The 14,141-nt window shown below is 50.4% G+C and overlaps 1 protein-coding gene across 1 annotated transcript; it reads right to left on the reverse strand.

Moving 5' to 3' along the window:
• Positions 1 to 198: 198 nt before the first annotated feature.
• Positions 199 to 9,509, reverse strand: SEPTIN12 (septin 12). The gene is made up of 9 exons (XM_065920279.1): positions 9,347 to 9,509; positions 6,831 to 6,956; positions 6,675 to 6,756; positions 5,853 to 5,990; positions 5,628 to 5,745; positions 5,433 to 5,528; positions 1,249 to 1,345; positions 490 to 541; positions 199 to 424 (listed from the first exon to the last, which is right to left on the reverse strand). Exons 1-9 carry the CDS (start codon positions 9,507 to 9,509, stop codon positions 199 to 201), a joined length of 1,098 nt encoding a protein of 365 aa, XP_065776351.1.
• Between the last annotated feature and the right edge of the window lie 4,632 nt (positions 9,510 to 14,141).

Genomic DNA, 14,141 nt, shown 5'->3' on the forward strand with positions numbered 1-14,141 from the left:
CTCTTCAAGACTCCTGAGGGCCTGGGGTCTTACACTGTTATTTTAGAAAGAACCATACTTTTATTGGAGGGTAGCTCAAAGAAGTCATTTACAAAATGCTTTTTGTTTTCAAAGCACAGCTTTTCATAAAAAGCAATGTCCACCTTTAATACATGCTTGAGTACACAACTGCATATTGGGGGGCCGCCCAGCACCCATTTAGAAGTCCTCGTCTGAGTTGTCCTCGGCCCACCGGCACACCTTTGCGGGCCCGGGGCTGGCCCGGGTGCCCGTGGGGGCCGGGCCGGGGGCGGTGGGCGGGGCGGGGGCCAGGTTCACCCAGCCGGGCCCCCGGGGCAGCGCGTGGCTTTCTTTCAGTCTGACGATGCGGTAGTTCTCATAGTGGACGTTGTGGGTGATGTCCTTCAGGTCTTGGAGGTGGGAGCTGGGAGATGGGCAACCGGTCAGCGGGGCGGGCGGGGGCGCCCCCCGGGTTCCCCACCGACTCACCGGATGAGCAGGTCTCTCAGGAGGGGGAACTCACAGTGGGCCATGTTCTCCACTGCAAGACACGGCACCGAACCCTGAGTGTGGGCTCTGCTCGGTGCTCTGCCCTTGGCCAGCACTGAGTAAGCGCCTGCTGTATGCTGCACTCCCCCACCCCCCACCACTGCCTGCCCCTCCCCACATTTCTCCCATTCATTCATTCATTCATTCATTGCTGTGTCCCCAGCCCTTGGTACAGGCGGCTCCTGTAAACGGCTGTTGAGTCACAGGACTTCCCTCTGCTCCTTCAGGGCTCACCCCCAACCCCACACGTTTCCTTCTCTGTGCGTCCCCACCTGTCCTTGTCTGGCCACCTCTGTGGGCACGAAGACTCTGTTGGTCCCACTTTCACTGTTTCCCTTTGGGAGCTGCACATAGTGCGCCCGGCACATAGTAGGCCCACAATAAATTCTGGTGAATGAATAGGGTGCCTCCTGGGTGCCAGGTTTCAATGCAAAGTGGTGGTTCTGCCCCCTCCACCCACCCTATGAGGCTGATGACTTCATGATAGCCGTTAGTGAGGAAACTGAAGGAGTTGGGTAATTTGCCCAGGGTCACCCAGAAGCACAAAGGAACTTGACCCCAGGTCTGACTGTTTTCTGGCTCTGGGCTTAAAATCCCCACCAGACTCTCTGGTGGGTGTGAGGATGGCAAGGGCAAGAGGCTGAGCCTCACTTTGCAATCTGTTCTCCCCTGAGCCCTCCCTAGGGTCCCTGAACTGACCTTCAATGATGCCCCACTTCGTCTTCCGGCCCAGGACACACCTCCCGTTCACCATGTGCTCTCGGTCGGCCCCGACCACAGCGAAGGGGATCCGCTCCTGCAGGGAGGAGACAAGACAGGAGGGTTGGCCTCACTGGGGACGTGGAGAGAGAGTATGAACCCTCAAGTTGCTGCCCTTTGTGGGGACAGAAAGTGGCCAGAGGAGCACAGATGTCTGAAGTCGGAGGGCACAGAGCCTGACCGGTGCTTTGGTTTCCTCATCTGCAAAATGGGAGACATGATAGTACCGATGCAGGGCTCTGAATATTTGGGAAGGGCTTAGCAGTTTGAAGGGCTTAGCAGAACAATCTTGGAAACCAAGTGTTACTCAGAGCTACGTTAGTGATGTCAATTCTGTTCATGTCCTGTCTCTTACCTGAAAGCAATCACTTTAAACCATTATTATAAGGTTAAAAGAGACAATTTTGGACTATAATTTGAGGATACATGCACCCCTGTGTTCATGGCAGCACTGTTTACAATAGCCAAGACATGGAAACAGCCTAACACCGTGTGACAGATGAATGGATAAAGAATGGAATATTACTCAGGCATAAAAAGAATGAAGCGATGCCATATCATACTAAATGAAGTAAGTCGGAAAGAGAAAGACAAATACCACGTGATATCACTTATAGGTGGAATCCAAACTGTGACACAAAAGAACCTACCTGGGAAACAGAGATAGACTCACAGACGCAGAACACAGGGTTGTGGTTACCAAGGGGAAGGAGGGTGGGGAGGGGTGCATCGGGAGTTTGGATTAGCAGATGCAGACTGTTATACATAGAAAGGACCAAAACGAGCTCCTACTATATACCACAGGGAACTGTATTCAATATCCCGTAACCATAATGGAAAATTATATATGTAACTGAATCATTTTACTGTAAACCAGAAATTAACACAACCCTGTAAATCAACGATACTTCCATAGAAGGAATTTGAAAGAGAGAGAGAACTTTGTAAACCAGGGGCTGGCAACCTACGGCTCCTGGACCAAAGCAGTCAAATTCATGGGCATACAACCCTGGCCGTTCATTTACTGTTGTCTATGTTGCTTTTATACCACTTTGGGAGAGCTGAGTGATCGCAGCAAAGTCTAAAATACCATTGTCTGACCCTTCACACACACACAAAAGTTTGCTAAGCCCTTTTGTAAATTTTAGTTTCTTACTTGTTCATGGCTAGAAAGTACAAGTGAAAGTCACTTAGTCATGTCGGACTCTTTACAATCCCCTGGACTATACAGTCCATGGAATTCTCCAGGCCAGAATACTGGAGTGGGTAGCCTTTCCCTTCTCCAGAGGATCTTCCCAACCCAGGGATCAAACTCAGGTCTCCCGCATTGTGGGTGGATTCTTAACCACCTGAGCCACAAGGCAAGCCCAAGAACACTGGAGTGGGTAACCTATCCCTTCTCCAGTGGATCTTCCCAATCCAGGAATCTACCTGCATTGCAGGTAGATTCTTTACCAACTGACCTTCTACGGAAGCCCATTCGTGGCTACAAGTGGAGATTAGGCTCTCAAGTGCAGCATGGGGGTTTGTTTTTATTTCTAAGAATTAGGCTGTGATGGGGAATAAATTGATGCTAATAATGATAACTATGTATTGGGGACTTCCCTGGTGGTTCAGAGGCTGAGACTCCGAGTTCTCAATGCAGGGGACCGGATTTGATGCCTGTCTGGGGAATTAGATCCCACATGCCACAGCTAGGAGTTCCTGTGAGGAAACTAAGACCCAGAGCAGCCATGTAAAAATAAATAAGTATTTAAAAAATAGCTATCTGTTGCACAATTATTATGCACCAGCCAGTATTCCACCCTTGACAGATGTTATATGTCTGGATGATTTATTGAGAGGTTAATTTGAAAAGCTTTCCTTTATTCCCCCAGCTCTAATCCAGTTGTGACCAGGCTGCTGTCTTTGCTGGCCTTGGGGCAGAAAGCGGAAGGTCAAAGCTCTTTGAATCTTTCACAGGAAATACTATTCATTGCTCCAGTGGGGAGCAGAAAGAGAAACTGTGTGGAGAAATTGGGGGCCAGACAGGAAGCAAGGTTTCCATGTACAGATGTGCATGGCATGCCACAAGGGTGTGTAGGGCTGAATCCCATGTGCGTTCCTATCTGTGGAGGACGCTACTGCCTTTTTCTAATCCAAGCAAAAGTGCTGTGTAGTTTATCAGGGTCCCTCAGGGAGGCGGTGGAGGCCAGGTGTCTATGGACGAAGAATCCCAGGCTTCACCCAGGTGCTTTTCAGGAACAAGACAGACTGACATTGAATGTACCCCAAGGACAGGGAGACTGGGACTTGGACGTGGAATTCAGTTGCTTCAGGGAAAAAGAAGATATGAGTCATTTCCTTCCTTCCTTCCATCCCTTTCTTTCTTTCTCTCTCTCTCCCTCTCTCTCTTTCTTTCTACAACTTTATTGAGATATAATTTATACACTATAACATACTTCCCTTTAGAGGTTCAGTTCAGTATACTTACAAGATTGTGCAACCGTCACCACAATCTAACTCCAAGGCACTTTCATCACTCCAAATGAAAGCCTGAACCCTTTAGCAGTCACTCTCCATCTCCCCCTAAACCTCCCAGCCCCTGGCAACCACAGATCTATTTTCTATCTCTGTAGATTTGCCCATTCTGGACATTTCATATAACAGAATCATAAAACACATGGCATTTGTGTCTGACTTCTTTCATTTAACGTCATGTTTTCAAGGTTTATCCACATTGTAGGCACTATCAGAACTTTATTCCGTTTGATGGCTAAGGAATATTCCATTGTATGGATAGACCACATTTGTCTATCCATTCACAAGTTAATGGACATTTAGATTGTTTCCACTTTTTGGCTATTACAGATCATTCTAAATGTTCTGTTATATGAACATTTGTGTATGAGTTTTTATATCAAAATAGGTTTTCATTTATTTTTTTTCTTTAGGGTCTTAAAATGCCATAAGGTTTCCATTTCTTTTGAGAGGGGAATTGTTGGGCCGTATCGTAACAGTGTTTAACATTTGAAGAACTGCTAGGCTATTTTCCGAAGTGGTTGCACCATTTGACATTCCCACGAGCAGTGTGTGAAAGTTCTGGTTTCTGCACACCCTCACTGACACTTGTCATTGTCTTTTTCTTTTGCCATGCCTTGTGGGATCTTAGTTCCCTGACCAGGGATTGAACCCACGTCCCCTGCATCGGAAGCATGAGTCCTAACCAGTGGACGGTGAGGGAAGTCTCTGTCCATTTTAGCTTCTCTTATGGCAAGAGGCTCTAGGGTGAGCAGGCTTCAGTAGTTGCGGCTCCCAGGCTCTAGAGTGCAGACTCAGTAGCTGTGGCACATGGGCTTAGTTGCTCCATGGCATGTGGGATCTTCCCAGACCAGAGACTGAACCCAAGTCTCCTGCATTGGTAGGCAGATGCTTTACCCCTGAGCCACCAGGGAAGGTCCTTGTTCATTTTTAAATTGAGCTATTTGTCTTTTATTGTTGACTTGTAAGAGTTCTGGCTTTTTTTTAGTAATTTATTTTTGTCTGCACTGGGTCTTTGTTGCTTTGTGCCAGCTTTCTCTAGTTGGGGCAAGCAGGAGCTGTGGTGCCTGGGCTTCTGATTGCTGTGGCTTCTCTTGTTGCAGAGCACAGGCTCTAGGACATGCAGGCTTCAGTACTTGCGGCTCATGGGCTCAACATCTGTGACTCACGAGCTCTAGAGAGTGGGCTCAGTAGTTCTGGTGCACGGGCTTCATTGCCCCGGGGGTGGGGTGGGGCATGTGGAATCTTCCCAGACCAGGGATCGAACCCACGTCCCCCCGCATTGCAAGGCAGATTCTCAACCACCGAACCACCAGGGAAGTCCCTCCTGTCTTTTAGTGTTGATCTGTAACAGTTCTTTTTATATTCAAGATACAAGTCCCTTATCAAATATATCATTTGAGAACATTTTCTTCCATTCTAGGTGTTTTTGATGTGGCCAATTTCTTGCTCACCTTGTTTGTGAGCGGAGATTTGTGTCTGCCAGAAATATATGAACTTTCCCCAAGTTTCAGAGAGACAAATCTTCAGATGGAAAGAATGAATGGACAGCACATCACCCAGACTCAGTCCCACTAGCCTCCCCACCTCAGACGGCCTCCTACCCGGATCTTGCTGTTGAGGATCTTGTCATTGATGTCTTCGTCAAAGCACTTCTGAGGGTACACCTCGATGCTGTGAGTCTTCAGGTCATCCTGGATCTGCGGACCACACACAGGTGACCTCAGCCCACGCTAAGGTGAACTCTGCCCCCTCCACACCCCCACTGACCCCAGACTGATCCCAGATGCCCAGTTCACCCTGTGCCTGAAGGCCTCTCGCTCCTCAATGGTCAGGCTGTCGGCCCGGGCTATCACGGGCACCACGTTCACAGCCCGGCAGAGCCGCTGCAGGAACTCAAGATCCAGGGGCCTCAGGCTGCTCAGGTAGGGCAGTGATGGTGGTGAGGGCATGATGAGCGGGTGCCAGCCCACAGCCCATGCCAGGGTCCCTTCCTCCTCTGCCCGCCGGCTCAGCCACCTCACCAGTGCCCGGTGGGCGGCACGAAGTATATGCAGCAGTGCACTCGCGTGTCGGGGATGCGTCGTTGGCGGGTGATGAGGATCTCCTCTTGCAGGTACCGCTCGTACTGCTCATTGATGTAGCCCAGGATGGGGTCCCAGCTGGGGCGGGAGATGGCCCAGCCTCAGAAACTTGCTGGGAGTTCCTGCCACCACCACCTCCCCAGGTTCTCTGGGTGTTCTGCCCTTATGGGGCATCTCTGTACAGATGTGCAGTTTGTGCACTGCACAAAGGCAACCCACCATGAGGCTGTGTAGGGATGAATCCCATGCAGGCTCCTGTCTGTGAAGAATGCTACTGCCTTTTTCTAATTCAAGCAAAAGAGCTGTGTAGGTTAGCCGGGTCCCTTGGGGAAGGGGTGGAGACCAGGTGTCTATGGATGAAGCATCCCAGGCCTCACCCAGGTGCTTGTGTGAGTGTGTTTCATCTCCTTGAGATCCTAAAACAACTCTGGACGGGGGATGTCATCATCCCCAAGTTACAAAAAAGGGAAACCGAGGCTCAGAGAGCATCTGCAGCCAGGCCCAGGTACCCAGGGGTCCTGACTCTGGAGTGAGGGCTTCTATTGCCTTGCCATATTGTAGCCTTCATCATCGAGCTAAGAGCAAGCTAAGACTTTTATGTACTTGACTCCCGATGATCTTGGGAGGAGGGCTGCACGCACCCATTGTACAGGTGAATAAACTGAGTCTCAAAGATGCCACATCCAGGTGGCTCCAGGCCTGATGTTTCCTGGAGACTGGAGGGCCAGGGCTTGGCCCTCCCCGCCCCCTCGGAGGACTCACCACTTGTCGTTGTTGATTTGGTCTCCAAAGCCCGGTGTGTCGGTCACGGTCAGCTTAAGCTTCACGCCATTCTCCTCGATGACTGTGGGGGAAAAGCGGGAGGCAGAGCATGGGCCTGGGGGGGTGAGGGGGGTGGGGTGACGGGGGCTCACTCACCGTGAGTCACGGAATGCAGCTGCAGCGTCTGGGGCGTGGGCACCCTCAGACCCGGCATCATGGACTTCCATATCTTGGACTTGAAGAGCGTGTTCACCATGGTGGACTTGCCCAGCCCGCTCTGTCCTGCGAATAACCACAGGGCAGCAACAAAGTAGAAGGGCTAGGCATGTTTCCGAAACTCTCAAATAAACTTTCAGAAAGTCAACCGTTTTTTAAGTATAACATAAACACAGAAAAGCATGTATGATCATAAGTCTCCAGTTCAGTGCCTTCCCCATTTTTTATTGAGGCAGAAATAAAATAAAAAATTATTTATTCTTAAATAAAATATAAAATTATGTAAAACATGAATAAAAATTATGTTACTCATATAATAAAAATTAACATTAACCACTGAAGTGTACAGTTCAGGGGCATTGAATGCGTTCACAGTGCTGTGCAAACACCATCTCTCTCTAGCGCCAAAACATTTTCATCAACCCAACAAAAACTCTACATCCATTAGGCACACACTACCCAGTCACTAATCTGCTTTCCATCTATGGACTTGCCTAATGTGTACATACTTCTTTTTTTCAACCTTTTTCTTCTGGTGATGCTGTGTAGCTTGTGGGATCTTATTTCCCCAACCAGGGCTCGAACCCAGGCCATCGTCACTGAAACCGCTGAATCCTAACCACAGGCCCTCCAGGGAATTCCCTGGATGCTTCATATAAATGGGATCATGCAATACTTGTCCTTTTGTATCTGCTTGCTCCCACTCAGCATAATGCTTTCAGGCTCATCCACACTGTAGCATGTACCATGACTTCATACTTTTTCACGGCTGAATAATACTCCACTGGATGGATAGACCACACTGTTTATCCATTCATCTTCGGATGGGCAGGCCAATGCCTTTTTACAAATGAAACAACTGATAGATGCAGCACCAGGTGAAGAGACAGAACACATGATTCCACCCAAGACCACTCTGATCACATCTCTGTTAACAGCCCCAGGGACAGCCACTCTCCTGACTTGCAGCAGCAAGGAGCAGCTCTGCCCACCCACCCTCTACTTGGGAATCACACAGCACATGCTCTTTCATCTCTGGCTTCTTTTGGTGAGATTCCCTCATGCTGAATATTCATTGGAAGGACTGATGCTGAAGCTCCAATACTTTGGCCGTCTGATGCAAACAGCCGACTTGTTGGAAAAGACCCTGATGCTGGGAAAGATTGAGGGCAAGAGGAGAAGGGAGTGACAGAGGATGACATGGTTGGATGGCATCACTGACTCAATGGACATGAGTGTGAGCAAACTCCGGGAGGTAGTGAAGGACAGGGAAGCCAGGTGTCCTGCAGTCCGTGGGGTCGCAAAGAGTCAAACATGACTGAGTGACTGAAAAACGACAATCGCCATGCTGTCTGTACTTGTAGATGGTCCATTCTCCCTGTTGTGCTGGCTTCTCAATCCCATGAACCTTTTCCTGCAGTAGGAAACATTCTACATCACAGGACAGGATGCACCTTTGTGTCTATAGCTGAAATTGTCCTTTGGGCTTTGATATTCAGAGTGGGAGCCACCCTTGGCTATTGTTACCAGCAATATGGTCATGCGCCAATCGGTACCAAGATGCACTGTCAGTGTAAAGGAATAAACCATATTTTGCTTAATATGATACAAGAATGCAAACAATCTCATGGATAATGTTTTCTGTATATTATATGTCAAGATGATAGTATTTTTGGAATGTATTGGGTTAAGTAAAAAAGATGATTAAAAGTAATCTCTCCCGTTTCTCTTTACTTTTTTAAAGGAAGTTACTAGAAAATTTAAAATTATGGATGTGACTCCCATGACATTTCTGTTGGGTGCACCCTCCTTAGAATAATACCCTTAGTTGGTGCTATATATCTGACATTTTATGTTCCATTGCATCCAGTTTATTTTGTGAGAAGTGTAGTTTTATTTTTTTAACTGATGTCTTTTTAAAAATATTGATTTACATTTTTGGCTGCACTGTGTGGCAATCAGGATCTTAGTTCCCCAACCAGGAATGGAATGTGGGCCCCTTGCATTGGGAGCTTGGAGTCTTAACCACTGGACCACCAGGGAAGCAGAGAAGTGTAGCTTTTGACCTACCACATTAATTTTGCATGTATAAAAATGCAATTCCAGGTCAGCTGATCCATGGGCACTATGCTAAACCCCATGAGGAAACTGAGGCAGCGAGGGGTCAGGGGTCCAGGTCACACACTGGTGGGCGTTAAATCCTGGGACCAGCATCTAAGTCCGGGTGTCCCCACTTCCTGCCACACACGGCCTCCCCTTTTCATGTTCTGATTGGGTTTAGTTGGGGCTTCTTGGGTGATTTTTGTCTTTTCATGACTCAGCATTTCCCCTTTGAGGTACAATTGTCAGGACCACTTTACAAATGGGGAGACTGAGGCTCTGAGAGGTGACACATCCAGGCCCACAGGGTGCTGTCCGTGGCTCAGTCCTCCTGTAAGCCCCGACCCCTCACTCACCCACCACCATGATGTTGAACTCAAACCCCATCTTCATGGCCTTGATCTTGAGTTGGTCCAGCACAGCCTCGATGCCCACGTAACCAAGTCCCTCGCAGGAGAGGGTCCTCGGGCTGGAGGCCTGTGATGAACTGGGCGAGGGGGACTGCCTCAAGGGGTCCATGGAGCCAAGGAACAACGATGCCTGTCATCTGGGTCGGGGTGGGGAGAAGCGGGTCGCTGGGGCTCCAGAGGGGGACCATCCGAATTCTCATCTCTGAACCCTGACTCCTGAGACCTGCTCCCAGACATTCCCATGCTTCACATCTCCTGACCTATGTACCCTGCTAAGTCCCCATGGCCCATGGAGCTTGGCAAGGGGTGCCTGGGGGCGTGGCCTCTCAGGGGAGACTGAACCCCTTTTCTGAGATGCACCAGCCCCAGGAATCTGTCCCTCCCCCACCCTCGGCCCAGCCAGGCTCCCGCAGCTGTGTGGCCGGCCTGGCAAAAGCCAGGGGCCAGACCCGTGGGGGGGCACAGAGGGAGACAGGCAGCTTCGTGGGCACCTGGTGGCCTTGGGTCCCTGTGGGAGCCTTGGGGGACTGCCTTGTCCTGGCAGACCCTGGTGTGTGTGGTGAGGGGGAGGGGACAGGTGACAGTTAACTGAAGAATCTGAGCTCCACCTGCTTCCCATGACCCCCCCAACCCCGGGGGCTCCGCTGCAGCAGGGGCCCGGGGACAGAAGCAGTTAAGCCACACCTCCGGGCCCTTTCGGGTCAGTACCCTGTAACCCTCACAATGACACCAGCCTGGTTCTATAGACAGGAAGCCAGGGCCCCAGGGCAACTCCCTTGCTGAAAGTCACTGGTAAGAGGCACAGCGGGAATGCCTCTGGTTCCTCTGGCTTCCGAGATCATGCCCTTAAACCACTCTGTCAGGGAAGGAAACCCGTGACCAAAAAGACAGCGGAAAGCACACCTGTGTGTGTGTTTTCTTTGGCCTGTCCATTGCCGGTGTCATCCTGTCAACACGCTCTGTGTTGGGTCTGTGTTAACAACTGTTCTAGGAGCCTTAGGATGGTAACCTGTCAACGGTCTTCATGGGAGTAAGTGTTATTACTAGCCCTGCGTGTGTTAAGCCGCTTCAGTTGTGTCTGACTTGGTGACCCTGTGGCCCATCACTCCTCTGTCCACGGGATTCTCCAGGCAAGAACACTGGAGTGGGCTGCCTTGCCCTCCTCCAGGGGATCTTTCTGAACCAGGGATGGAACGTGCTCATCTCTTATGTCTCCTGCATTGGCAGGCAGCCAGGTTCTTTACCACTAGTGCCACCTAGGAAACCCCAGCTTACATAAGGGTCCAGAGAGTGGTTCAAGGTCACACAGTGAGGAAGTGGCAGAACTGGGAGCTGTGTCCACATGCTCACCTCTATAGTCTCTTTTCTTGTTCACATCAGTGTCTCGATTTCTGGTACATCTCACTGACCGACGGACCGATACATCACCAACTCAACGGACATGAGTTTGAGCAAGCTCTGGGAGATGAAGGACAGGGAAGCCTGGTGTGCTGCAGTTCATGGGGTCACAAAGATTTGGATACAACTTAGTGACTGAACAGCAAAGCGATTTATAATCCCTGGCAACTCTGGGTCCAGCCTAGAGCTGACTCAAGTTGCCCTCTTTATTAATTTTTTATTTATTTATCTTTTGGCCATGCTGCATGGCTTGCAGGACCTTAGTTCCCTGGCCGGGGATTGAACCCAGGTTCTGGCAATGAAAGTGCTGAGTCCTGACCCCTGGACCTCCAGGGAAGTCCCTCGCTGCCCTCTTTAGATGGGCTATGTGCTCTCCAGTTTGCCACAGTCCTCCCCTCTCCCTAATGCCTCCCCAGTAAGATCCTTCTCATAGTCAGTCTGCCTCACTCAGTTCTTTCTTGCCTCTTTCCTGGCACCCGAGTCTCTAAGCCACAAGCAATCTTCTGTCTCAGATGTACGCAAATGTTTTCTGTAAAAAGCCAGATAGTATAGATTTTAAGTTCTGCCCACCATAGGGTCTCTGTTGCAACTGCTCTTCGACTCCACTGTTGCGGTACAAGCGCAGCCACAGTGGAGGGTCAGGTGTGGATGCGCGCCAGTCAGCCCATTTACAGAAGCAGGTGGTGGCTTGTCGCGCCCACTCTTCTCACTGAGACTCAGCTCCTCTGCCCGACCCACTCGCTCCCACTGTCCTGAGCCCCAGCAGTCTCTGTCCCTGCCTGCCTGCCTTGCCTTCTGCTCCCCTAACGTCCACACATCTGAAGACAGAGGCTCAAATGTCACCTTCAGGGCCTGGAGGCCAGGAGCGGGGCTGGCTGGGGCCCGGGGCAGAGCCTGCCCAGAACACGATGCTACTCCCGCTGGAGAACTCCCTCAAGCTACGACGGACACCACAGCTCAAGGGACTAGGTGAGCCTGGCCTCCTCCTCCATGCAGAGGAGGATGATGTGTGCGGATGACCCAACAGCGCCACTGACATGGGGACCCATTTGGCACAGGAGAAGAAACTGCATCTGGGAATAAGGAAATCAGACTCTGCCCAGAAAACACTTTCTGTGGCAGTGTCACATGTGAGTGATGTGGAATTCTGGTGGGAAGATGCCCACAGGGACCATTCAAGGCACTGGGCTTTGTGGACTGGGGAAAAAAGGTTAGTCGTTCAGTTGTGTCTCTCTGTGACCCCATGGACTGTAGCCCGCCAGGTTCCTCTGTCCATGGGATTCTCCAGGTAAGAATACTGGAATGGGTAGACATTTCCTTCTCCAGGGGATCTTCCCCACTCAGGGATCGAACATCGCATTGCAGGCAGATTCTTTACCATCTGGGCCACCAGGGAAGCCCCACAGGGACTGGGAAAGCTGAGGGCAAAGTGATCAGAGCAGAGGGCAGAGGGCAGGTGAGCCCAGCGTATCCAGAGAACCAAGACTGGAGGGGATCACACGCACAGGTGGGGTGAGTAACATGGTCCCTGTGCCAAGGGAGCATCTCTACCAACTACTGCATTCAACCCTCACAGAGGCCCGAGTGGGGAGCTCTCCACACCCCATTTAAGATGAGGAAACTGAGGCAGAGGGGGGTTGGGGCTGGGCACACACGGTCACACACGGGTGGGTGTTAGGGCTGGGAACAGGACCCCAGTCTGGGGTCTGACTGGTTAGAAACGTCTCGTGCTGTGGCCTGTCCCCCAACATCGCTCTGCTTGGATCTTGGTGGCGGGTGGGGGCTGTACCGGTAATTCTTCGTCTTTTGATGACTCAAGAGTACCTCGGACTTTCTTTAATGAAAGTAAACAAATGAAGCACCTGAAGATCTAGACCGGAAGACAGGGTCAGCGGGGAGAGAAGACAGTGGCCCCTGCTTAACTGGCCAGGCCAAGGGGTGGGCAGGGACCACAGTTGTTAACCTCCCCTCCTTGCTTTTTTTTCAGCTGAGGTAAAATCCACAGAACATAAAATTAACTGCTAGCCATTTTAACACGCACAGATTTGTGGCATTTACTGCATTCACAATGCTGCAGAGCTAACAACCCTATCCAATTCCATGACCTGTTGGCCACCCCAAAGGGGAATTATATCACCACTAAGCAACCCCTCTCCAACCCCTGCCCTAGACCTTGGCAAACAGTACTTTCTGTCTCTATGGATTCCCTTCCTCTGGACATTTCCTATAAATGTAATCATGTACTATGTGGCCTTTTCTGTCTGGCTTCTTTCACCCATCTTTCCAACACTCGTCCACTTTGTAGTGTGTGCTGGTTGGTGCCTCATTCCTTTTCAGGGCTGAATAATATTCAATTACATGGAGAGACCCCAGGTGCATGTTCAGTCGCTTCAGTCAGTCCGACTCTTTGCGACCCTATGGACTGCAGCCCGCCAGGCTCCTCTGTCCATGGGATTCTCCAGGTAAGAATACCGGACTGAGTTGCCATGCCCTCCTCCAGGGGGTTTTCCTGACCCAGGGATCAAACTCGAGTCTGCCTGCATCTCCTGCATTGCAGGCGGATTGTTTACCCCATGAGCCACCTGGGAAGCCCATGGAGTGACCATGTTGTGTTTATTCATTCATCAGTAAACAGATATTTTGGGGGTGTTTCCACTTTTGGGCTACTACTGTGGAAAATGATGCTGTGAACATTTGCATACAAGTTTCTGTGTGGACATGGAGTGGAGTGGAACTGTCAAGTCCTGACAACTCCATGCATAACTTTTCTTTTCTGTTTTTTTTCATGCGTAACTTTTCAAGGATCTGTCAGACTGTTTTCTACCATGGCTGCCTCCCTTCAGTTTTGCACTAGAATAGTCATTTCAAAGCTACCTCTCCTGGGCAACACCAATCTGAGATCTCAGAATGGGACAGGGGGGATGGAGGGTTTAAGACAAGGATCCCAGCACAGGAGACTCTGTTATATGGTGGTCCAGGGCTCTGGGGTTTGAATGCCTGGGTCTGGCTTCTGAGTTCCCTGCTTGTTGGGTGTGATCGGAAGAATCACGGTGCCCAAAGACGTTCTCATCTGAACTCCTGAATATGTTACCTTACGTGGCAGAAGGGACTTTGCAGATGTGATTAAGGATTTTGATGGGGGAGATGATCTTGTGGACCAATCACAGGGATGCTTATGAGAGGGAGGCAGGAAGGGCAGAACCAGAGGTGTGAGGATGGGGGTGGGGCACGAACCAAGGAACAGGGGTGAGAGGACTCTAGAAGCTGGAAAAGCCGAGGAATGGATTCTCTGCTGCGGGACCTACAGGAAGAAAGCAGTCCTACCCAGTCATTTCAGATTTTG

This window comes from Muntiacus reevesi, chromosome 2, assembly GCF_963930625.1.
Source record: "Muntiacus reevesi chromosome 2, mMunRee1.1, whole genome shotgun sequence".
NCBI lineage: Eukaryota > Metazoa > Chordata > Mammalia > Artiodactyla > Cervidae > Muntiacus > Muntiacus reevesi.